Here is a 24,757-nt window from a genome sequence, read left to right on the forward strand (position 1 = left end):
GACTACTTCGGTAAGTGACAGCGGTTTGCAGAATCGTAGTCGCATCCAGATTTCTCGCGGAGAAGCCTGTGCTCCACTCGGAGCTGTCTCCGGCCATTCCGACGGGCCACTCTACACGGGGCCACAGTGCTCGTCCTCGAGCCAGCCTCGATGCTGCCACTTAAATATTGGGTTTTAAGACTGTGAGTGTGTCAACAACACACTAGAATCACTTGTACAATTTTTGAGATGGAGATATCTCGAAACATTGCTTTTCAGTGGAGGGTGGCCCGCCGCCAGAGGACGGTACCGGTGGTCGTGGCGCTCACAACCTGTTATGGGAGTCGGTTGCGTCAGAAGAAGCCGCAAGCCCCATCGCAGAAAAAAGCGACTGCGACTACGATTCTGCAAATCGCTGGAAGCAAGCCGTCCTATACGAACGACTGTACGGTAAGTAAGGAATGCAAGGGTCACTACGCCACTACGCCTACAGTAGTACCTAGTGCTACGAGGCAACGAAGCTATTTTTCACTGTACAGGAGCACAAGGCTGATCAGGCTAGCTAGGCCTGGTCAGGCAGAAATTCCCCTTCCTGAAACTTGTTAGGCCTGGTCAGGGGGGCACATCCTGACAGAACTAATTATGCCTAGCTCGCCAAGATCTGGCCGACCCGGGCAAATGCAAGTTTTGCGACAGAATCACTCATTGGCAACTACGCGTGGTGTTCAAATATTCGTGTGTTTGCGGAGGAGCTCCGGTCATGCAGGATCATGCTCAATATCTTCTCATCCACGAGCCGGATGTCTGAAGCTAGAGGCCGTCACTGATACTACCGAACAGTTTCCTGGCCCGGGAAGGAGACCACCGGGGGTCCCTTCAGAGCTCGTAGGTAAGAAGGCTAAGTAACTCTTACGCTAAGGTCCTGCGGCAGTGCGAGCAGTTGTTTCGCGTTGTAGGACACGATCGAGTACACTTGATATATGCTCATTTCTGTCCCCACAGCCTCTCTCATCGTGTTATAAAGACATGCCATCTCGACACATTTATCGCCCATTCCCCAGTTCTGCTCTCTCTCATTCGGACTGAGTTCTCCTGGTTTCGAACGCGCCACCTACTACCTGTCATTCTTTCACGGCCGTCTCGACACTAATATTTACTTTCTTGCCTCGGACCCTCATCCACAAGACTCCCCACGCCAGTCGCTAATGTTTCCCACTGCGGCCCTATTCTTATCTCTCTTGGTGGCATCCGCGTCATCCTCTCCCACAAACCTGAGTCGACGTACCACGTCTCCGGTCGCAGTTGGCTATTATACCGGATGGCACAACGATGACTTTCCTCTCACTGATGTGAGCTGGGAAAAATATACGCACATGATATATTCTTTTGCGTGAGTCTAACCTTTCTCAGTATGGATTAACTGTCGGAACACTACGCTGAACTTTGGTTCTGTCCTCGACGATGACAGTGAGACGGTGGAAGATCCCTCCGGGGCTCTATATTTGAACCGCTCCAGCCCAGAGGTCATACCTGATTTCGTCAAGGCAGCGCATGATAATGTACGAGCTTAAGTCCCTGAGCAATTGAAACCTTTTGGCTAAATTACCTTTATATCGCATAGAACGTCAAGGCCATGATCGCTGTAGGAGGTTGGACCGGCTCCTTGCACTTTTCTACCAACGTGGAAAATGATGCCAACCGGAAGGCCTTCGTCCAGAGCGTCGTCAGTCTCGTTCAGAGCTACGGTTTTGACGGTGTAGACTTCGAGTAAGTGCCACCCCACGTGCAGACCTGAATAATCCTTTCCGGGCGCTCACCTCCGATGATTTAGCTGGGAGTATCCGGGCAGCGAAGTCGGCGTCGGCTGCAACGCGAAGAGCCCCGATGACACTGCCAATTACCTTCTTTTCCTCCAAGAACTCCGCGCAGACCCAGCCGGCAAAGATTTCGTTGTCAGTGCCCCTACTGCAGTGAGACCCTGGCTGGATGCGAGTGGCAACCCTTCGAGTGACGTCTCAGGCTTCGCCGACGTCCTTGACTTTATCACGATCATGAACTATGACCTTTGGGGGGTGAGTCCTCATTGATTTATACTGTTTCGACTCTCTGACTCCTTGGTTTGACTTCATAGAGCTGGAGCGCGACAGCGGGACCCAACGCACCTCTCGACGATTCATGCGAGAGCGCGGACAAGCAAGAGGGGTCGGCCGTGTCTTCCGTCAAGGCGTGGAACGATGCTGGAATGCCGTCCGACCACATCGTCATGGGCGTGGCGACGTATGGGCATTCGTTCAGCGTTAATGCATCGTCCGCATTCCCCAACGGCGACGGCGTGCTCGCAGCTTACCCATTGTTCGACGCTAGCGTCCGATTAGTGGGAGATAGCTGGGACAATTCCACCGGCAGTGACGTATGCGGCAAGCCATTCCTCGCCAGTGGAAATATGGATCTCTGGGGTTTGGTCGAGGGTGGATGGTTGACTGAGGAAGGCGTCGCCGCGGATGGTATTGCGTATGTTTACGGTGACTGTGACCGGACGGTAAGCCGCACTTTGTTCGGACCCGTTGTCGATATTTTACTAATATATTGTCCCGACACTTGATAGCCTCGGGTCTATAACCAGGAGGCAGAGCATTTTGTCTCTTTTGATGATGCGACGTCGGTCGCTGAAAAGGGCGTACTGATTAGCACTATGGGCCTTCGTGGGTTTGCGATGTGGGAGGCGGGAGGTGATTACAAGGACATCCTTCTGGACAGTGTTCGCGCGTCGTCGTCCCTATTCTAACCCCATACACTTTCTTTATTAATGGTATTTACTGTACCGTCCTCTCGTTTCCATCTAATAATCAGCCATGCGCATTTGGTCCCTTACGGGAGATCTCACTTGCTCCCGGCGGCAACGATAGACACATGTTCACGCTGTTCCCCGGAATATGGCGGTTTCTTAGTGCTCCTGACGGTTGAACCACTCAGCTGCTTACTGCGTACCCAACCGTGCAATCTGATAATTTCAGGCTGAATCTCGGTGCAGAGCGTATGCACGCAAATGTTAGCAACAAGCCCTCGACTGAGCGAAAGAAATAATGTGGCTCGAGACTGGGAATACATAACGCCATCGTAGATACGCCTCCTGACCAGAATCCGGTAGAGTATGTGAACCTGGAAGCTTCGTGGGCAATTCTGGAGGCAGAGAAAAAAGCGCCGAACCGATGTCACGATTGAGTTCTTCTGTTATCTGATAACACATCCACAACCACGAACAGAATCAATAGTCGTCACCTCGCGACACTACCTCCTTTCCGGTAGGACGAAGCAGAACAGTATGTTCCTTCAGTTGCTGTTAGCATGGGCAGGTAGAGAAGCTAGAGAAATTAACGGACGAATTGGGCAGTCATAGACCCTCGCCGGTCGCAAAGTGGAGGGTATGGTTGGACGACGCCTTGTGAGACCAGGTGGTTGAGCTACGAGGCAGGATTATCAGCGTTTGTCGTTGGTGATACAATTCAGAGAACGTACAGCAAACAGGTACTGTTTTTCTCCAACCCGGTCAAGGTAGCGGCGGCAGAAAGCTAAAGTGCCGAATTTGTTTTCGATGGTCTTCAGCAGCGACTTCGCAGAGGACAACCTGGAGGATATAGCACTATCAGCATTGCGCCAAAATGTTGGTCAGATGTGGCAAAGTACTCACCGTAATGGCACCTGCGGTGCGTTATATATCTTGGCATAGTGTGATGTGTCTCCCTGAAATACACTGTCAGCTCCGTCGGACTAGATTGTCGCGTTGACAACTCACCTCCTCTATACAGTAACCACGGCCCGTGGTGCCAAATGTCTCGATGGCAAAGTACTCCCCCTCTTCCATCTTTGTCTCGTCGTCGTTCTTTATCAGCATAAGCGACTTGCCGGCATGGATGTTGTACAATCCAATTGAGTGCCCGCTGAAGTTCTCAATAGGCTTCACTGCATGGAGTAAGACGGTCAATTTCGTGGGAAGAATAGCATAGGGCCGGAGTACTGACCAGGATAAACCTTGCCAGCAACCTCGACTTCGTAGGACTCCATCGTCTCCTGGATTAGGCCGGCGAGCTCTCCTAGACGGACGTCAATTCCTGCTTCCTACAAAAAGGGGCCTCATTAGATCAACTCATCAATACCATAGATCAATCTTACACGAATACCCGTATCGGTGGCCGCCTTGACAGCCTCTAGCAGTTTATCGTATGTAGGCTCAAAGGTCATGGTGAAAGCCGAGTCGCAGATTCGTCCTCTCACATGAACGCCGATGTCGACCTTCAGGACGTCACCTTGTGAGAGTACTGTGTGTTACCAAGGTGAGTGCTTATTTTGACGGTAGATCATAACAGCGTAGAAATACCAGTGGTATCGCCAGGATTCGGAGTGTAATGAGCCGCGCAATGGTTCAAGTTGAGGCCAGTTGGGAAAGCGATACCGCCCTCTAGACCGTCCGCATCTACCAGTGCTCGCGTGCCGGCTTCGATAGTTTCGGCTATATCTATCAGCTTCATCCCGGGACGGATGAATTTTCGAGCATGCTGTCGAACCTGTCGATGCACCTCAGCCGCCTTGCGAATGGACTCGTAGGTTCGCTCTGGGTCTTCGTTCATTGTTTTCTCTGTATGTCGCTTCTCCTCGGACGTCGTCCTCCAGATGTTGCTGACCAACCACAAAGAGAAGAAAAAGGATCAGCACTAAATTTGTGGCCAACTTATAACAGCGGCGTACTCGTCTTTATACGGCTGGACCTCACCCTCAGGATATACGCCATCCGGATAGAATTTAGATAGGGCGATCCGTGGCGGATCTGTTTGCTCTGGCTTCTTTTTGGCCGATTTCTTCTTTTTCTTCTTTTTCTTCTTCGCCACACCTGAGCTCTATAAGTCCCATCAAGGAGTAGAATGAGAGTGGCACTAACTACCCGCACCAGCCACATCGCCAGGAACATCGTCAGGCCCGTCTTCGTTCAGATCTTCGTCTTCGGGGTCCTGAACGTCGTCCTCTGGCTTCAGATGCTCATCGAGTGTCGGTGAAGCGACCATGACCGTCGAGTGGAGAGAGGGTATGTCAGTTACTAACGGTAGGAAGACTGTTATGTATGTTTTGGAATTTGGAGGTGCCTTGAAATCGCGAATCAAAATGACAAGAAGACTGCGCAGTACCCATCGAGACCATCTTCTCGCGGCGAACATTCGGCAACCGCTGCTTTTAGGCAAATTCCGTGCTCAAAAACCTGGAGAACCCTTCGGGACCTTATCGGAGTCGAACCTAGTCGAAACGAAACAGCGGTAACAAGATCCTTCAATCCTTCGTTCAACGTTCATACTCCATACATCATGCCAAGAGGACATCCTGCGGTCAGGCCTTGACCTCAGGCTCTTCATAGTAGGCTTTGTTGAACATTCGCCATTCAGTAATCGTCGACAGATTGCATACCTGCGGCCAGGAATTTACGCTCCTGGTCCGTCATCATGTGGTCCTTCCTGGCAACTTATGGCCTACACAAGACGCTGCACGGTCTTCCTTACTTCCGCCATAGCTACCATTTCCTAGCTGACTGTCGCGTCGGAGAATTCGAACTTGATCATATGGACTCACCCTGACTGTTATCCGATAGCAATCTCTCATACGTTCGTCGACTAGTCGAAGGATGTGCACAGGGAGAATTATCCAGTCAAACTAATGAAAACATTGGATTGTCATGATCTCGGGACTTCGTAGTACACTCGTAATCGGGGCTAGAGAAACAGCAACAACACAACAACAGCACGAGTCGACTTCAACGAACAACAAATGTAACCTGCACAGGAATGACGCTCCTCGAACACAAGACCGAAAGAAACAGAAGGCAACGACCGAAAACGACAGGATTAAAGCTTGTCGTAGTAGGTGTCGAGAGTAGGAACTTCGGGCTGTCGGAAAATGCTCAGGCTTGAGTGACGCACAGGTGTGATATACGGAAGAACGACGAACCTTGAGACCCTTGCGGGTACGGATGGTACGGACCAACTCCTCGAGCTTGCTCCCCTTCTCAATGGGGGCTACAGAAGATGTGCGTCAATATATGCTCATACAGCGCAGAAAAGCTTGAAGTACTCACTTCCGTTCATCAACTCCCAATGATCGAAGACGGCTTGAGGGAAGGCCTGTCCGGAAGTGGCGGAGCGGAGAGCGGCGTTGAAACCGAAAGACTCCGTAACGGGCAAGTAGGCCTTGACCGTGAACATGGGGGTACCAACACGCTGCTCCTCAGAGAAGACCTGTCCACGACGCTGGTTCAGACATGAGTAGATACCACCAATGCCGTTCTCCGGGCACTGAATCTCAACTACATAATATGGTCAGACAAAAAGAGTAGATTCGACGAAATATAATTACTGACCGAGGTAGACCGGCTCCTGGAGACCAGGGGTCGCGAGAAGGCAGGCAGCATAGGTGACACGACGGCATGTAGGAATGATCTGTCCTCCTCCACGATGGATAGCATCGGTGTGAAGCTGGTGGCAACGACGTCGTGAGTAAAAGCGATCCAAGCACGATTACTGGCTAAAACGACGTACCGTAACATCGAGGATGTTGACACGGACACCACGCATTCTCTCCTCAGCACAGACACCCTCCTTAGTCGCCCACTGGAATGCAGCAATACACGAATCCTTGATTTCGTTAAGGTACTGCACACCCTTGGTGACATCGACAAGCAAGTTGGGACCGGTGGTATCGGGACCGAAACACCAAATCTTACGAGCGTCGGTGACATCCCAGCCGTACTCGTCAGCAAGGATACGGGCACGAGCCTTGAAATCGTCACGGGAGTTGATCTTGCCGTTCTCGATGGCGAGGGAGAGCTCATCATCGAGGGGCATGGCCTTCGCGTAAAGACGATTGTGCTTGTTCTGCGATTTTGAGAGTGCGACGATAGATGACTCGGCCTTGACAGTCTCACAGTAACCAACGACGGGATCAGACTTCTTCAAAGGAACACCAGCGTGGTCCTCCTCGAGATCCTGTAAGAAGAGTATTTAGTCATGGCAGCGTGCGCAGACGAAGTCACCATACCTTCAAGCAAATTTCCAGATGGAGCTCACCAGCACCGGCAACAATGTGCTCACCGGTGTCGTTGATCCATGCTTGGACGCAAGGATCCGACTTGGAGAGACGCTTGAGACCTTCGACGAGTTTGGGAAGATCAGCGGCGTTCTTGACCTCGACGGCGACCTGGACGACGGGAGAGACGGAGAACTTCATGACCTTCATGTTGTGGGCGGTCTCGGAGGTGGTAAGAGTACCAGTCTTGAGCAAGAACTGGTCGACACCGACAAGACCGATGATATTACCGGCCGGGCAATCCTCGATGGGCTCGACGTAACGACCCATCATGATGACGGTACGCTGGATGGACTTGATGAAGAGGTCCTCCTTCTTGCCGGGAACGTAGTTAGGGCCCTGAATACGGATTTTGGGACCTGACTTGACGGTACCGGAGAAGACACGACCGAAAGCGTAGAAGCGGCCCTTGTCGGAAGTGGGGACCATCTTGGAGACATAGAGGACGAGAGGACCTTTAGGGTCGCAGTCCCTGATACCGATGGCAGACTCATCGTCCATAGGACCCTCGTAAAGGGTCTCGACACGGTAGCGCTGAGCGGTAGCGGGAGAAGGCAAGTTGATGACAATCATCTCCAGGAGGGAGTCGCCGGCGGGAAGGAACTTGCGCATGATGACCTTCAGGAGAGCTTTACCCTCGAGATCACGCTCGTCCTGAGCGAGCTTGACGTCGAGCTTCTCGAGCATGGGGGCAATCTTCTCCTTCTGGAAGTTCATGACAGCGTCGAAGATCTTGAAGATGGGGTCGAGGACGAACATGTTGAACGCACGGTCGAGGGGTTTGCCATCGGCGTCGGTGCCTTTGGTCGTCCACTTGCGGGTGGTGGGGTTGAAGTAGTTGTCGCCCCAGAGCTTTGCCATCATCTTGTCCTTGTCGACACCGAAACGCTTAGCGTAACGGTGAGCGAACTGACGAAGAGAGAAGCCCCATCCGTGAAGACCAGAGCCGAAGGCGACTGTGCCCTGCTCGGGGTAAACCTGAACGTCACCGAGTACTGGGTCGTTGTAGGTGGAGATGACGACGTTGACGCTCTCGATGGTGCGCTGGAAAGATTGGTAGAGATCCTCCTTGGTGACTTGGAGCTCGAGGAGGGCACGATCGACCTTGTTAATGACGATAACGGGCTTGATACGCTCGGTGAGAGCCTGACGGAGCACAGTCTCGGTCTGAACGCAAACACCCTCGACACAGTCGACAACGACAAGGGCACCGTCGGTAACACGGAGGGCGGCAGTGACTTCGGAGGAGAAATCGACGTGACCGGGCGAATCGATCAAGTTGATCAAGAAATCGGTACCTGCAGGAAACGAACACGATCAGAGATAGATGAGGATCAGCGGGACGAAGCTACCGTACCGTCAGTTTTTTGCTTAATGGCGGGGAGTTCCTCCTTGTCAAACTCGAAGTACATGGAAATAGCAGTGGACTTGATGGTGATACCACGCTCCTTTTCGTCGTCTCTTGTGTCGGTATAACGAGTGGCGCCGGCCTTGGCGGAGGCAATGATACCAGCTTTCGACACCAGCGAGTCGGTCAAGGTAGACTTTCCGTGGTCGACTGGAGAGGGGCTATTAGGTTATGCAAGCGCCTGAAATTCAGGAATCGACGTACCATGGGCGATAACACTCATGTTACGAATGTTCGTGGGCTTGTCCATGAGCCCACGGATCTGGTCTAATCATTGAATGAACCGTCAACACCTGCAAGGACGCCGTGGGTGAAATTTTGTTACTAACCTATAGTGAAGTTACTGATGGCAAAGTAGCCATGTTAGATGTAATCACCGATGGAGAATATTGAAAATACGTACACCATAGTGGCTAGATTTTACAGAGAAGAATACAGAAAAGATTGGAGGAGACGATGGGGACGTAGGGAGGACAGTCGTCCGTGGCCTGAGCTTGGAGACTGGAGAGGATGACGGGCAGAGGTAAAGTTTTCCAGCCACCTTCCGCTTATCGATCAAGTTAAGGGCAGGTCTATTACGTAATAACGAGTGTGGCCCACCTCGTCCGTCTCCCTCACCGGCACCGTCGACGCATGATCCGCTCAACTTTTGTACATGCAGTCACTCGGACTCATCCTACACAAAACTATGGGCACTCGAACTAACACCGATAGATGGAGCTCATTTCAGTCATGCCCCTGAGCGTGGGCGCTCAATATGCTACCGTCTCCGCTCAACCTGGGTGATCTGTGGAAAGCTTGGAGAAATCAAGATAATGATGTATCGTGCGTTTGACATGCGTGTTTCTTCCCTAGCGATCGAGAAGAAAGCGACATAGTCAACATGTAAGTACAAGACATGATCACAGGTCTCCCATGGCCATAGCGTAGAGCCGCTCCTTGTCTCCGCTCTCATCTACCAATTTTCGCAGCATGCCGTCCTTCTTCTTCAAGAGTGCACTCGGTGTATCAAACTCGGCCTGTATATCAATGACTTAGTATATTCAATGAAATATCACCACGAGTACAGCAAAGGACGTACAATTCGTCCAGCGTCCAATACCATCTGTCGGAGATGAGTTACTAGCGGTGGATGGAGAGGAGACTACAGGGCACTCACGATCTTGTCTGCATCCATGATGGTCTGTAGCCGATGAGCGACAGTGATCAATGTCATGTCTCCCTTGAGTTCATGGCGCAGAGATGACTGAATCACGGAGTCCGTCTGATAATCTGCGACTTATTGTTAGTTGTGTCCTTACGCTCTAGCAGAGCTTCATGAGATATACCTATCGCAGAAGTGGCTGGAAGCACAATACTCAATGAGCAATACAACCATGAAAAGTATAAAATCCCGCGAACCTTCATCCAAGATGAGTAACTTGCTTCCGCGGACGATGGCCCTTGCCAACGCCAAAACCTGCTTCTGTCCAACGGAAAGGTTTCCTCCACCACTCGATATTTTGGTATCGAGGTTAATTCCATTCTTAGAGTCCTCCATTTGCAATGAGAATAGGCCCGATGCGCGTAACGCCGAGTTTAATGTGGCGTCGTCGTACTCTTGGAACGGATCCAGGTTTTCTCGCAAAGTACCGCTACGCGCAATACCGTATTTCAGAGGCGACGCAGTACCGAAGCGACTTAGAGCGACTCACCTCAAAAGCTCGGGCTACATCGACATAAGTAAGCAATGATGAGTGAATAAGAAAGAATAGTATCAGGCCGCTAACCATCTGAGGGATGATGGTGATGTTGGTGCGCAGGGCGTCGAGATTGATGGAAGCAGTCGGTATACCGTCATAGTATACGTTTCCATCCGTATAGATGCAGCGAAGGAGCGAAAGAGTCAAGGAGCTCTGGTAGTGTACGTTAGTCACGTTCGCCGTCGTGTAGGAATAAACTCGCTTTTCCACTACCCGTACGACCGACTGCATGAATCAAAGATTGCACATAAGATACGGGAACTAGTAAATGGGGCGTGAAGTACATCGAATACGCACCGACACCAACTCTTTCACCGGATTTGATGTGGAACGATATGTCGTGGAGAACAACTGGCCCATCTGTGGAGTACCGCGCCGAAAGATTCTCCACACGAAGGTCGCCGCTAGCTGGCCAGTAAGCTGGTGGAACACCTTCCTTCGTGGGCTTTGGTTCTTGCTCGATGGCCACATAGGACTGAATACGCTCAAGACTAGGCTCGTTACGCTTCAGCTGCAATCTTTATAATACTTTCAAGTATCGGCCTACCTATTACCTGAGAGTGTGAAATAATGAGCACCTGAGGTGTGAGCTGTTAAAGAGGTACTCACAGTCAATTTCGACGTCATTCAGAACCCACACCCAGTCCAAAATGATAGCTCCGAATGCGACTAAATTCATGTAGTTAGTGTAAGCTGTGACATATAAAACATACAAATACATGCCGGCCATCGTCAGAGAAAACCCTGTATCTGATGACAAACGGGCAGCGTGTCCAGGCCCGTATACCAAGTAGGCGGCTAGGCCAGAAGAAAACAATCCAGCAAGGGCATCAATGCGTACGCATACCCATCTAGTGGAGTGCAACGTTAGCCAGCGAGGTAGTGAATGCCAGAGAGTGCGTTGCTGCTACCTGCTGAGACTGTAGAAAGTCCTGGCGGCTCTAGAATACCGGTCAATACGCTTGTACGATTCTTGTCTAAAGAGGTCCTGAGCGCCATAAGCGCGGATGGAAACTAGTCGCTCTCGTTAGCCGGAACATTCATAACGAAGGCAGAGAAGGCACTCACTCAGTCCAGCGATGGCCGCGCCGAAATGGCCCATGACTGGGGCTTTTGCGTTGCTCATTTCTCGCTTCACCGCTAGCTGAGACTTGATATACACCTGGGCTAGCCAGCTTCCCGCGGCGAAAATGAATAAACCTGGGAGAAGGAACTGTGGCGTGAGTACGACTACGGCTCCCAGTCGTATGAACATGTAAATGGTGCTCTCGATCCAGTTTTCGACGTGCATTGGCAAAGCGTGGTCAACTAGAGGTATATCAGGAGAACTGTGTTATACCAGGGGGTGAGATCAAACATACTGGTGCTGATATCTGAAGTACAACGAGTGATGATCCTTGAGGTCGGGGTCTTGTCTAGCCATCTTGATATGGAACAGGAATCAACACGCGATCAGAGAAAAATGCGAAGGAAACACGTAGGACATACCTCAAAGTTGTGCCAAGTATAGAAGTTATCAAGCGTTTGTGAATCGTCCTTGCAGCTGCCATAGAGCCGAAGACCCATGCGGTGCTTCCCAACACATATGGTATGAGGCACAACAGTAAGGCTAGCATATAGATGGTAAGATAGCTATGATGAAAATCAGCAGGGATACATCTTGAGTTTGAAGTATAGCGTACTAGGAGACGTTGACTTCGTTAGGCGAGTGATGGTCATAAGCACTCGCCCACCACCCTAAAATCCAAGTCTGTGCCACCATCGTGAAATGGGTTGCGAACATGGTCACGAGGAAGAAGGGCCAAAATAATCTGGTCCACGAACCACCGACGCTGGACAGATACATTACGCCTGGTGATAAAATTGCACGGCGAGATCAGTTACTCGACCTTTTGATATCATGAAATGTACTCACGAGCTGCCCAACTAACGCGACCTTCATGGATTTCCTCTTCGACGACTAACTTGCCAGCAGCGGCCTTAACGGCATCATCTAGCTGTTTTGCACCGATGTCGTCCTCGCCCTTCTCTATCACGTTGACTTCCTCGGCTACTTCACGGGAAAGTACTTTGTTCATAGCAAGGGCGTCTTCAATAGATGCCCGGGAGGCAACACGACCATCCAGGTCCAGTGATACGATATGGTCGGCAATAGGACTGGCGATGGCGACATTATGCGTCTGTAAAGAGCCTCCGTTTTAGATAGAGCGTGTCGTCTACAACAGGAAGAACATACGACGAGGAGAACAGTCCGTCCCTTGACAAGAGGCCCGGTGAGACACTTGTCGACAATCCAGTGTGCAGTGTGGACATCCAAAGCAGCGAGAATCTAGGTTGCATGGAAAAAGTCGTTAAGGAGTTCCTATACAGAGGTGAATGAGCACTCACGTCATCCAACAGAATAATCTCTGCGGAGGAATATATAGCTCTGGCAAGCGTAACGCGAGCTTTTTGACCACCGCTGCCGACCGAGCGTTGAATATCCTCGCGGCTCTTTACGTAGAGTAAACCTGTCTTACCTCAAGGTCAAGCCCTTCTCACCAACCTCAGTGAGGTCACCGGCATCGAATAAGCCAAGATCTCGCTCCAACCCGCATTGGGAAATCACTACAAAAATTATGAGCATAGTAACCTCTGAGGCTCCATCGGCTCAAAGCTCACCTTGCTTGTACCTATCTTCGTTGTATGGAGTTCCGAACAATATATTGTCCTGCCACAACTGAGATGGATGTAAATTCACAATATTGGGAGATGCTCACTCGAATTGTCTCATTCTGTACCCAAGACTCCTGAGCGGCGTAGGACACACCACCGGTACGAGGGAGATGATACCAGGAATCATTGGCGAGCGGAATGAAGTGCATCTCGCCTACGGAGATTAGTATTAGAATGACTGCATCATAATCCCAGAGGCACAGTTCTGGCTCACTCAATAAAGCCATCAATAGTGACGTTTTTCCTGATACGAATATCGTAACAAAGTCAGCGTCAATGACTTGCACAACCCACAAAAGAAATACAAACCTGAGCCAGTCGGTCCGACGATTAGGTTGAGACTCCCACGTTTGAAGACGACCTCACCCTCCACACGGAGCGTGAAGTTCCGCTGACCAACTTTATCATCGAGAGAATCGCGAGACCAGACAAAGCTTGCATCTCGGAATCCAATTACATCTTGATCGGGGGCCGGAAATTCATTTGGCGTGCAGGACCTAAGCTGTTGATCTTCGTGGATCGTATTTTGATATTCATCTAAGAGCTCGGTCTTCGAAGGAATGATGGTCAGCTTTCTCTCTGCAATCCTTTCGATATTGTCTTACCTCCTGGAGGAATTCGCCGATACGATCCAGAGAGACTTTAGCTATGATATAAGGAGAGCTCAAGCATATTCCATAAATTATCCGCACTTCAAATTGCACGAACCTTGGATGAATTGAGGTAGTAGCCAGAAGACCATGTACAACTGCATCTTAAGGATATCGAAGGCTATCATTTCAAATTCTTCATCAATTTAATCTCGTCTTGTACTAGCAACGGGAGCACACTGACCTGCGATAGATGAGAAGACCGCAGAAGCGGTCAATTCCTTGCCCATGACTGTCGTCTACAGGATCGAGATATTTGATCAGCTATCCAGAAAGAGTGGTCAGGCCAATATGCTTCTAGACACAAACGTACATGGACAATGAAGGTGGAGACCATGGCGAGAGCTGGAATGATATAGCTAAGGACATTGTCAGTATACCAACTACATCTCCGATAATTCAACCATGAGAGCTCACTTGAGGTTGGCATTGGCAAGACCGAACATCTGACCCCTTATAATCCAGCCGAGCTCTTTGTCGCGTTTCGTCGCGATACGTTCGCTGATCTTAGGTTCCCATCCGAATAGCTTAATCATCCTGAGGACGCCGAGTGCTGAAATAACAAAGCATACTCAGCAGTGACGTAGATTAATTCAAAAGAACCCGCTCGCCCGCCAGGCGGAGCTGAACTTACTTTCAGTCACGGTCTGAACTCTTTCATCAGACTTGAGAACGACAGAAGTCAGTCAGCGGATGTAATGAGAGACATGGATGCAAATATTGGAAAAAATGCCCACCATTTTCATCTTTTCGAGTTGTGCTTTGTGAATCGACTTGGCGACGTATATCGGGATGGGGTACAACAGTACCAAAGTGGCCATCGACACAAATGCACTGCCCAGAGTTAGCCGAAGTTTAGTAATGCACCAACTCTGAGGAGACAAGTTTACACACCTCCACCCAAGGATACTGTACAGAAACCAGATGCTGATAGCTGTCTGGATGGGCAAGTAGATCGCTACGAGGAAGGTCAGGACATGATGATCGGTATATTACTCAGCGACGCGAACAAGAGAGGACACTTACGGACATACAAAAACCCTCTCCCATTGGTGATGTTGTCCAAATCCGTCGAAGCCAAGTTATTGATATTTCCAATCATATTACTAGCTTTCGAGCTCGTCTCTGCAGTTTTCTTCTCCACCTCGGTTGCAGATATCTCCGCAGCCTTTCGGGGGACTTTGTTTGAATCCTGATCGGACTGGCTCTGAGCCAGTAGAGTCGCCCCCTCTCCCTCGACGGATGAACCAGATGCGTGACTCATCTCATCGTTCTCCATAGGACCAGTGCCGCCCTCGCTTGAATCCACAGCGGTCTTTGTGAGACTACTAGCGGTATCGGACTGTGACGTCTCATCCTCGACATCAGGGGATATACTCGCTTTCATTCGGATCCGAAGAGAGTGCTCAAATACGAGCTGCGTGATGATGCATTCGATTCGCACTTGCACTGCGCCCTAGATGCAGGTTCAGTAATATGATGGCTAGTGGACAGAACGGAGAGAAACAAACGCACAGAAAGGAATTGGTAGCGATGTGCCGCCAAACTGCCAATCATGGGAGCAAAGAACAACGCAGCTATCCATACCCAAGGACGGACAGTCGCGCCTTCACCGTTATTCTCAATGTATCTATCACGGGAAAACAGAAGATCAAGGAACTGCATACGATCGAGGTGCATAGGGAACAACTCACTTGAGCAACTGGTTGATACCAATCGGGCTCATGATGTTGCATGCGATCTAGCATATATTTTCGAGTGAGTAACATGTTCTAGAGCGAACGCACAACTGAAAATCTCACCCTTAGAAGTAGAACTACCGCCATTACCGAGTATTCTCGCCCTGTTCCAAGTCCAACTAGTTCAGTATTTTGTTCTCGCAACGCCGTACAAAGAATTATTCACGAAATGTTGCAAGCAAACCCCAAAACAGATGCCTTTTGCTCTTCGCTCCACTGAAGGGATCAATGCGCTGGAAATTGACAGTTAGTCAGTCTGCCAATAGATGCCGCTGTGGGCCGAGTTGTACACAAACCGGGAAACTCTTCGCCACGAGAATTTTTGCATGATCGTAGTCGGCTAGTGGGGGTAATTGGTCTCGCGAGATCTGAGGAACTCGATATGCGAGGGCCACGATATGGTCGAGAAAGCCATAGGTCCACAGAGAGAATAGAGACGCTGTTTGCTCTGAGTTAGGGTTCTGGTGTGGGTCCTAGAGAAAGTGTTCTCATTACCACTAGTAAAGTATGAAACTGTGTACTACGTACCTTCGGGTTAAGTGGGATGTATGCTTTGGGGATCGTGAGAGGAACAAACACAGCCGCGAATCCAAGCAAGACCACTTGAGTCCACAACAGGCTCCCCATGCCCCCGTCTTCCGGCGTTTGAGTAAAGGTCATTAGAGGCCAAACATCTCTATACGCGAAAACAACGAATGCGGAGATAAGCACAACCATGAGGTGCTCTTCTGTGATGGCGGCCAATTTGCGCCGTGTGGTAATGGTGCAGAAAGCTAGAGCGGAGGCATAGGCCTGATTGGGGCAACAAATGATGACAATATATTTAGTACAGGCAACAGCAGGAACGCGGATGCCAAGTGGGAGTTTGGGTTTGACGCACGTAGACGAGGCACAATGCTAGGTAAAGCAGTCGGTCCTCCTGGGATTTTACCTGGTCAGAGAGCAATCCTGCGACCGATAGACCAAGTAGAGCAAAGACGGAGAGTGTTCGAGCAACGTTATACGCAAAGATGGCGGGCCCTCCCAGCGCATCGATATGTGTAGAAATGTGAAAGCCGTTCCGAGGAATGGCGACCCCAGGATCATGCATGATCTCAGAGTCCTTATGACGAGCGAGTACGTTAGAGAGGTAGAAAGCGTAGACACTTTGGAGAATTATGACCAAGGACGATGCCAATGAGATGTACGCAAGGACCGCGAACGTGTGTCCCCACATGCTATGCAGTGAAGGATACCATTGGGCACATAATAAGTTAATGGTCATTAAATAAATGTATACAGTTCAAAAGGATGCTTACCTTGTCTCTAGTACTTCCAATGGAGTGAGACTTCCAGGAGAAATATCCAAGCCTGTTATATCTGTGGTAGAGTTGTGGTAGAACATGTTGGCAAGGACGAAGAGCGAGGGCCGCGTGACTCGCGACGCGTTTACGTCGTGGTTCTTGTTGATGTTGATCAACATTCTGCAGACTTGTTTATCTAGGAACGAGCTGGGAAAGGCTGGGAAAGGCGGCTCCGAGCTCGCGTGCACAAGTAATATGATTCGAACTATACGGTGCCGGCGAAACTGCGTGATGATATCTTGCGGTGCCAACAGACACCGCCTGATTAATTCCATGGGTGAGTGAGTTGGCAGCTAACTGTCCATTGCGAGTGCTCGAAATATGGAGAGTCCTGAATACTGAGTAGCACTTCGTAGCCTTTCACATCCCCAACTCTCAGACCAAACATTGACCAAATAAGCGCCTTAAGAGGCAACGTGGTCCCACGCTGCGACGTTGCTTGGAGATGCCGCGGGCCGGCGCGATCAGTTCAACTTCAGTGGTTGACCCTGGACCACGACGCTCTGACTAGTACTATGAAAGCCAACATATCATCACTCTCACTCAGACAGGTTAATATCCAGACGACCTCTTGTTTCTCTACAATTACTTTTTGACTGATCGAAATGTTCTCTTTCAGCCAATCCCTTTCAGACCGCACCTTCGCACGAGGTGTGATTGTAGTGTACCAGGTAGTACCGGTAACTTTTTCCAGGGCGCCCCAACCGAAGCTAAGATTAGCCTTGTTCAGAGTGCTCATATCGAGCCCTCATAAACGCAGTATATGAGCTCGTATATGTGAGGGCTCGATATGAGCACTCTGAACAACTTGGCTATTCAGAACTCGGGCAACATCGACAAGTCCCTCCTTTACTGATGTCACCGCACTACGATGCACCGTTACACATTTGGCTTTCACCATATCTGCCTCAAACAGCAGTGGGTTATGAGCGATGTACGAACATTCGTGCCTTTGTTCTCTAGGACTCCGCCACTCCGTTTCTTCATAAGTACGACCCTCTGCAAGCTCCCGATCGAGGCCTCAGTCTGCAACGTATCATTTTCTCTATCGGAAAGTAAATGATTTTGTCTCCAACCTCAACGACGCCCCGACCCCTCAGTACGCCGTTCATCCTGTCATTTCTGCCTCTGGCTACGACAGTGGCGTGCTTCATCGGTGGAATGATGAGCATTGATTAGCAGATGAAGGTCGGAAAAGGTATACAGATGTTGATGGCAGCCTCGACCGTGAGGGTGCCATCGTTATCTCAAGTATTTTTCAACGGTAGTCACCACCGCTCAATGAAGCCCGCACCGTATCATTCTCGCTGTCTGTCGAAGAAGAAATAGCGAATGATCATGGACCTGCATGAAAAGAGTCCGACCCTCGAATTCTGGCTCTGGGGTCGCTACGTACACGGCACGGAATCAATTCATATTCCCCGTTCAAAAAAAATAAGACTCTGGGTACACGCCAGGATAAAAACGAAAATTACTGAGAACGATGAAGAGATCGTATGTGTACGCCGACGGAGAAAGCTGGCAAAAGATGGAATAAATGGGGCATAGGTTACGGGTACAGTCCAAGGCGAAACGTCTCCGTCTCGTGGCTCTGAGAAATCTTAAGTACAACAACGAACATGACGCATCTATGTACGACAGGCAACGTAAGTAACAAGATAGAGAATTGGGGCTGATGGGGAGAAGGGCGTGAACGGAGAGGGGCGCACGGAGGGAGACCGCGAGCATATATTGTACGAATAATAACAAAAGACCACACGGGTGACAGCAAGAAAGCAGGAAGGGTAGCGACAACGCGGAGAAGATGAGGTGTGGAACAGGTACAAGGGTAAACAAAATATGAGGAACAAAGAAATACGGGAAAACAAGTTTGAGCCGTCGCTTATCCGAGGAGCGCACTGAGCTCCTCCATGCGACGCTGCATAAGATCGGCCTTGCTGAAGTTCTGGCCGAGGGTCATGTTCGCCAACTCGGTCTTCTTCTTCTGAACGGCCAGAAGTCGATCTTCTATAGAGTTCTCGATGACATACTTGATAGTCGTGACCGGTTTCGTCTGACCCAGACGATGCTACATGGTGGAAAGTTCATAGGTCAGCTAGAAGACAAGCCCGAGCTGATGAAAGACTACGCACGATACGATCTACCGCCTGGTTTTCTACCGCAGGATTCCTAGGAGACGGGGAAGGAGGAATGGGTCAGCCCGAAGACCGAGTCGTTTGGAAAGGACAGGGAGTCATACCAGTACGGATCCATGAGATAAACACGTTGGGCGGCTGTGAGGTTCAGACCTACACCGCCTGCTTTGAGACTGACCAGAAGGACCTCGCACGAGGGATCATTCTTGAGAGCCTCCATGGCACGGGTTCTTTCATCACGCTTCATAGTCCCGTCGAGTCGTTCGTAGTGGATGTTCGCCGTTTCCAACGCCTCCTCGATCCTATGGAACGATGTAGTGATGAGTAAAAGACGAAGACACCATCTGAATCGATGGATACTCACTTGTCAAGCATAGTGGTCCACTGAGAGCTGTGGAATACGAAGGGTCATTAGTACGAAACGATAGTCCCCAAGACAAAGAATTACGCACAACACGACACTCTTCACAACCCCGTCATCAAGCGCATTACCTTGTCCATCCACACACTGCACATCCACATTTTCAGGATCGTAATTCACCGACTTCGGGTTCGTCTTCGAAAATTGCACCAGATCGCCCATGAGCGCATTGATTTTCGTCGAAGGGTGAAAATCTTCTGCGGCCGTCGACCCTTTCACCCTCTTCACCTTCCTCCCGGGCTTCTTCTTCTCCGGCGTCTCGCCTGGCACGAAATTCGGGTTGACCTCAACGGCGTCGGAGGGCATCAAGCCCGTCTGACAAACGGGACAAGGACGAATGGCCTCCATGGCGGACTTCGGCCAGCCTGGGTGGACGCTGCGTTTGTAACAGCAGCCGCAGAAGAGATGCTGACAGCGCGTAAGGACAAGCGGGATCGTCGTCGAGGAGCCGGTCCCAGACGGGCTGTTCGCTCGGGAGGCGTTTCGGGAGACCGTGGCGTTCTTCGGCTTTCGTCCGCGTTTGGCAGGCTGAGATCCCTCCCCATCAAGGCTACCGACGCAATCCGGCGCATCGGCAGATGGCTGGCAAAGCTCGACGCCACACTCTACGCACTGGGTCGTCGCCGCCTCGCGCAGGATAGCGAAGACGACGGCAGCCCGCGCGGGTGTAATGCCCTCCGCGTTGATCGCAGCCACCGCATCTTCGTAATTTGACGAGTCTCCCTGAGATTGTTCGCCTGCGAGAAGACCCTTGCCTTTGACGAGTTCCCAGTGATCGCAAATCTGGCGGAGTCGTAGAATTTTCTGAAGGATGCCGACGTAGTTCTTCATGACCTCGTTCTTGTCAGAAAGCTCGTTGAACTCGGCCTTGGACTCGGAGAAGAACTGATCGTAGATAGCCTGCTCCTTCTCGTCGAACTTCAGGTAGAGAAGCTGGTCTTGGCGAGGGGGAAGGGAGAGTATACGGTCGCCAGCATTCGTCTTGCTTTCTTTCGTACGTCGAAGGGTGATGCACTTCATAATCCTTTGCAGACGGGCGATACCTAGAGGTTGACCATACTTGACCGGTGAGCCGATGAATTCCGTCCAAGTGTTCTTGTCGTCGAAAGGTTCTAGACGCAAGAACTTGATGAGCGCGAACATATCGTCCAGTTTGTTCTGGACAGGGGTTCCTGTAAGACACAGTCGTCGGTCCGCCATGAGATCACAGCAAGCCCTGCAACCGACAGTTGACGTCTCCTTGATCGAGCTACACAACGAAGTTCAGCTAAGATCACGATCAGAAGGAGAATAGGACATACTGAGCCTCATCCAGCACAACTCTAAACCAATACACACTCTGCAGAGCACTGGTCGCTTCCGGTCCTGAGCCAACCCTCTTCCGTTTCGCAGGCTTCTTCGCCTTCAGCTTAATGATACCATCCTGTCCCCCCTCTCCGTCACTGCTATCCTCCTCCTCTTCCTCCACAACCGTGATACTCTTCGCCTGCTTAGAGAACTCGGAAGCCAGTGTGGCGAAGGTTGTGATGACCACGTCGCAATTGGCCAGGAAAGCAGGATCAGGTCGGCGAGCGTTTCCGTGATATACGTAGACACGAATGGACTGGCCGTTCTTCTTCTTCTTCACCACAGTTGCACTGCTAGTACCGCTGCTCTCATTCAACATCTTCGGCAACGTGAAAGCCGTCAAAGAAGTCGAATCCGATGGCGTCATACACGACGAGGACGACGATGAGGCGGCCTGTGACGCTAGCTGAGATTTATCGGGACAAGCGCCCCCACCACCCAAGACCGTGACCTCTCCGTTCCAGTGTTCCCGAAATTGGTCTTCCCAATTTGCAACAGTAGACAAAGGGCAGATAATGAGCGTCGCGCGACTCTTCGTCTTAATACGACATGCCCTGGCGTACTGAACTTCCATCTGCTCCTGAGCCCTAACCTCTTTGGCCTTGGCTTTCGCTGAAAGTGCGTTCGAAGTCGATGGCTCAGGCATACCCCAGACACTACCGGCAAAATGGGAGGCCGTCAGGGACGGATCAGCGGAATTAGAACCAAACGGAAGTTGAACGGGGTTTAACTGCGAAGCGGCAAATGCGCGGGCAGATGAAAGAGTGGCTGCTATCAGCGAGACACAAGTGATGGTTTTACCAAGACCCATCTGTCAGAAAACAATGTCAGCTTGATCTTGTGATAGGCACAGCATGAGAGCATACGCACGTCGTCTGCTAGGATAGCACCCCTGCAGACGGGCGGTTCATGGAATATCTCCTTCTGTGTGACAAGATGGAACCACGAGGGCTGGCCGGTCATGGTGTTCGTGTGAGACTGCCAGAGAGACGAGTATTGACCTTCCTCATTTGTGATCTCTCGTTCGCGTTCGAGTAGGAAGGTCAAAGCTTTCTTCTGGTGTGGGTAGAGTTTCGTGCCGACCTCGGGAGCTGAACGGTAAAAACTGATAAGCTGTAGGCGGATTGTTAGCGAGGAGGCAAACATACGAGGGTCTGTCTCGGGCAGTTCGTCGCCACCATCTTTCAAGCTCTTAAACAGCTCATCAACTTGACTCCTCTGTACCTCCACGCTTTTTGCATTCACGTTAGGCGTCGACCATCTCCTGTTCATGCCGGCGCCACCATAACCCGGGCGGCAGGCACCTGGACGATTGAAGCCGCCGGGAGGTGGGTTGTGAGGATTATGGTATGGGTAATTACCGACGCGGGGCTCTCCTGGCGCTGGATGGTCTAGGTAAAGCCCGACATGATGGAGATAATCGCCGACAACAGGTATGTTCCCCTTCGGTGTGTAGACGAGCATTTGGAGCGGGAGTATGGGTAGCTGGAGCGCGAAAATTTAGTGCTGTATCGGGCAGAAAGAGACTTGAGACAATAAGAGAATCAAGACACATGACTCACATTCGGCAGCCCTTTTCTCACTTTAGCATCCAGTCGTATCAAGCCCTTGGACAGCATGGGACCGAGAGCGGATGCAACCTTCTGTTCAACAACGCCAAACTGCTCACCAGGCAAGGTGGTTCCATTAGCGCCCTTGAAGCTCGGCGTCCGAATGTTGATCGTATCTTCGCTCCCCGCACGTTCATGATTCCTGTCGTAGTGCAGTCGGACCTGAGCCCATTCCTCTTCGGATCCCGGATTGGTCGATTGGCGTATTTGCAGATAACCCACGGGGTAAAGAACGAGAGCTGTGACATGAAGCTGACCGATGCAAACCGGCGTTTTCGGGGGAAGGTCCTCTAAAGGAGCAGATGAAGAGGGCTGTTGAAGAGTGGGCTGTGCAAGCGCCTGGGGTGGAGGGGATGGCGAATCGGTGAGGTCGATGATCTGCTGCTGGTTTCCAGGTTTGGGGAGAGATGGGGGTTGAATTGGAAGGGGAGCTGGTGGCCCAGTGAAAGCAGTAAGAGCTTGTGGGGCGCCCGACGGACCTGCAACCGGTGCGAATGCAGGACGGTATGGTTGAGAAGGGTAGGTGTGAGGGATTGTGAATGAGTTGAATGCATTGTGTGGCGTGTTTGAGCTTCCCTGGTCGGCTAAGGGTGTTTGTGCGAGTGTTTGTGGCGCGATGGTACGGTAAACAGGAGGAGAGCGAGCAGACGAGTTCGTGGGCCACGAATTTGAATCTTGAGATGGTTCGAGCCGACGCCGCTTGATCTGCCTCGGCTGTGAGAAGTCAAGACTTTTGTCGTCTCCAGTGAGGTCTATGGGATTCTTGTGGGACGTGAGCATGGTCGCCGTCGACGTCGAGGGCGAGAGCGAGGGCGTGTCCATGAACGGTGTCGAGGATGGAGAAGAGGATGTCGGCAGAGCCCGCCGCTGCTGTTTATGCTTGGGTCTGCGGCCTCCACGTGAGCTCTATTGACCAGCCGCTGACGAGAGCATTTCTCGGCACGCGCCGGCCGGGTCCCGGTGCTTGGTCAGAGTCCTTCAGCGCTTGTCATCGTCCTCTCGCCGCCCACATCCGGTTCCTCTCTTTCTCTCCCACACCTGTGTTTCTGTTATCGCCTATGCTCGCTGAATATTTCTTGGCTACTGTATTGCCTTTTGGGCTCTGATAATATCCACACTTGTTGGCCTTACACAGCAGAGGTTCCTCGCACATATACCTCAACATCAAGACGTCATCATAGCAATCCATTCTGCGAAGTCCGTCACGGTTCTAAGGACCCACCTGTCCCCTCGTAGTGTTCACTATCACGTTCTCGTTTTCCTCCTACGTTTAGCCATGGCTCAGTCCAATCCAAGTCCTCGAACCAAACTACCATGCGAACCGCTTCTTCGATGCCTTTCCGAGCCTATCACTGCCACCAGGGACCTTATAACTTTAAGATCTGCTATTTTTTGTTTTGCCCCACTTACGCCGGAGTAGCACACCACTACTCTCGGGCGAGGTGATTACAGAAGCACAGAAAGTCATCTCGGGATCCCTCACCACAAACGGCTCTACCTCCGACATATGGCTCTCTCCATTCGGTCGGCATCATGATAACTTACCCACTTCCCTTCCGGCGTTGGTCTTAAATCCTGCTCACTAAGCTGACTCACCCCTATCAGAATAGCTGTCCCAACGGTGCGTCCTTGGCTACAGCTGGCCACTTACACTGGCGTGTACGACGGGTGTACGATGACCGATCAATGGGCCAATCGTTCTCGGCGGGATCAGCATCTGTAAGTCGAGCTACTGCAACTGTCGCCCACTCCGCTGCCTCCAGCTGGACGGTTGATTGTTTGATTGCCGCGGTGTTGTCCTTACTGATCATCTTTCCATGGCAGCCTGGCACGACTACGGACTTGTTCAGAAAGGATAACTGGATGCTGTTCATGCCAGCGGCACACTATCAGCGACTCCTCCTGACGCGTTTTCGATATGATACAAGGCTCTTGGAGCATCTGTTACAATGGAAGCATCCTTTCTGCGTAATTTGTACCAGGCTTGGTGCCGGACCTAAAACCAGAGTGTTCGGCTGTTCTTCACAGCTGTCTATGCATAACTGAGGTGCTATCATTGAGCTCCACAGTACACATCCATACCAGATGTAAGGACACCCGCGATTGACGCAAGGCTTTGACTTGAGACGAAATAGCAAACTGAGGATTTTTTTCTGTGAGGCCTCGCATGGTAGCCTGGTGTCGTCCTTCCCCGACCCCGAACAAGTCAAGACGGGGAAGCGAACTACCGGCATCGGTGGGCGAGTGTGGCTCCACACCACAGTAGGGCAGCTCGCCCGAGTCCGCGTCGGAGACAAGCCCGCACACAGCGACCCACCCAGATTTGTATGCTCGGTCAGCAGTTGGAGGGCTTGAACCGCCGGGGTACTTTAATTCAGCACTGTCTCGTGTTGTGCCGGTCTGTGGTATCATTATAGGTTGACAGGGAATCTTCAAGCTGTCCAGCTGAGTAATGTCATTAGGTTGGGGAAGAACTCATGCCCAACGGGTCCTGTACATAGAATTATATAGTACTGGTAGTAGGCATAACGGACAACGGCGCCAGG

At 51.1% G+C, this 24,757-nt stretch overlaps 6 protein-coding genes across 6 annotated transcripts; 2 read left to right on the forward strand and 4 right to left on the reverse strand.

Annotated features, from left to right (window-relative positions):
- Window positions 1–463: 463 nt before the first annotated feature.
- STEHIDRAFT_117200 (uncharacterized protein) lies at window positions 464–1,130 on the forward strand. Its single transcript, XM_007298608.1, has 2 exons — window positions 464–868; window positions 982–1,130. The coding sequence occupies exons 1-2, from the start codon at window positions 622–624 to the stop codon at window positions 999–1,001; spliced, it is 267 nt and encodes an 88-aa protein (XP_007298670.1). The 5' UTR covers window positions 464–621; the 3' UTR covers window positions 1,002–1,130.
- Window positions 1,131–1,159: 29 nt separating this feature from the next.
- STEHIDRAFT_136130 (chitinase) lies at window positions 1,160–2,765 on the forward strand (the record flags this gene model as incomplete). The annotated part of the gene is made up of 6 exons (XM_007298609.1): window positions 1,160–1,369; window positions 1,448–1,538; window positions 1,601–1,746; window positions 1,811–2,051; window positions 2,111–2,518; window positions 2,585–2,765. Exons 1-6 carry the CDS (start codon window positions 1,185–1,187, stop codon window positions 2,762–2,764), a joined length of 1,251 nt encoding a protein of 416 aa, XP_007298671.1. The 5' UTR covers window positions 1,160–1,184.
- Window positions 2,766–3,052: 287 nt separating this feature from the next.
- On the reverse strand, window positions 3,053–4,942 carry STEHIDRAFT_143560 (peptidase M24A methionine aminopeptidase; the record flags this gene model as incomplete). Its single annotated transcript, XM_007298610.1, has 10 exons — window positions 3,053–3,307; window positions 3,360–3,440; window positions 3,496–3,604; window positions 3,668–3,720; window positions 3,773–3,939; window positions 3,999–4,095; window positions 4,150–4,295; window positions 4,355–4,653; window positions 4,723–4,871; window positions 4,913–4,942. 10 exons carry the CDS (start codon window positions 4,940–4,942, stop codon window positions 3,245–3,247), a joined length of 1,194 nt encoding a protein of 397 aa, XP_007298672.1. The 3' UTR covers window positions 3,053–3,244.
- Window positions 4,943–5,642: 700 nt separating this feature from the next.
- STEHIDRAFT_88857 (P-loop containing nucleoside triphosphate hydrolase protein) lies at window positions 5,643–9,024 on the reverse strand. The gene is made up of 10 exons (XM_007298190.1): window positions 8,913–9,024; window positions 8,839–8,852; window positions 8,714–8,776; window positions 8,459–8,659; window positions 7,054–8,399; window positions 6,555–7,001; window positions 6,377–6,491; window positions 6,095–6,322; window positions 5,968–6,035; window positions 5,643–5,906 (listed from the first exon to the last, which is right to left on the reverse strand). Exons 1-10 carry the CDS (start codon window positions 8,915–8,917, stop codon window positions 5,865–5,867), a joined length of 2,529 nt encoding a protein of 842 aa, XP_007298252.1. The 5' UTR covers window positions 8,918–9,024; the 3' UTR covers window positions 5,643–5,864.
- A 288-nt stretch (window positions 9,025–9,312) lies between these two features.
- On the reverse strand, window positions 9,313–16,704 carry STEHIDRAFT_143562 (multidrug resistance-associated ABC transporter). Its single transcript, XM_007298611.1, has 40 exons — window positions 16,654–16,704; window positions 16,236–16,572; window positions 15,884–16,147; window positions 15,652–15,828; window positions 15,522–15,588; window positions 15,419–15,459; window positions 15,311–15,357; window positions 15,132–15,246; window positions 14,643–15,072; window positions 14,511–14,574; window positions 14,354–14,450; window positions 14,251–14,281; window positions 14,034–14,169; window positions 13,930–13,975; window positions 13,801–13,855; window positions 13,675–13,737; window positions 13,572–13,612; window positions 13,276–13,516; window positions 13,176–13,210; window positions 13,011–13,115; window positions 12,913–12,961; window positions 12,771–12,858; window positions 12,640–12,712; window positions 12,488–12,580; window positions 12,167–12,431; window positions 11,934–12,102; window positions 11,740–11,883; window positions 11,613–11,674; window positions 11,320–11,559; window positions 11,163–11,265; window positions 10,975–11,102; window positions 10,857–10,920; window positions 10,549–10,745; window positions 10,454–10,476; window positions 10,181–10,404; window positions 9,911–10,143; window positions 9,838–9,852; window positions 9,669–9,781; window positions 9,591–9,614; window positions 9,313–9,528 (listed from the first exon to the last, which is right to left on the reverse strand). Exons 2-40 carry the CDS (start codon window positions 16,569–16,571, stop codon window positions 9,412–9,414), a joined length of 4,815 nt encoding a protein of 1,604 aa, XP_007298673.1. The 5' UTR covers window position 16,572; window positions 16,654–16,704; the 3' UTR covers window positions 9,313–9,411.
- Window positions 16,705–18,221: 1,517 nt separating this feature from the next.
- STEHIDRAFT_88864 (uncharacterized protein) lies at window positions 18,222–22,991 on the reverse strand (the record flags this gene model as incomplete). The annotated part of the gene is made up of 9 exons (XM_007298191.1): window positions 18,222–18,766; window positions 18,831–18,867; window positions 18,938–19,135; window positions 19,198–19,224; window positions 19,286–20,503; window positions 20,556–21,412; window positions 21,472–21,692; window positions 21,750–22,086; window positions 22,164–22,991. 9 exons carry the CDS (start codon window positions 22,989–22,991, stop codon window positions 18,581–18,583), a joined length of 3,909 nt encoding a protein of 1,302 aa, XP_007298253.1. The 3' UTR covers window positions 18,222–18,580.
- Window positions 22,992–24,757: the final 1,766 nt, after the last annotated feature.

The sequence above is a fragment of the Stereum hirsutum genome (assembly GCF_000264905.1).
Source record: "Stereum hirsutum FP-91666 SS1 unplaced genomic scaffold STEHIscaffold_1, whole genome shotgun sequence".
Lineage (NCBI taxonomy): Eukaryota > Fungi > Basidiomycota > Agaricomycetes > Russulales > Stereaceae > Stereum > Stereum hirsutum.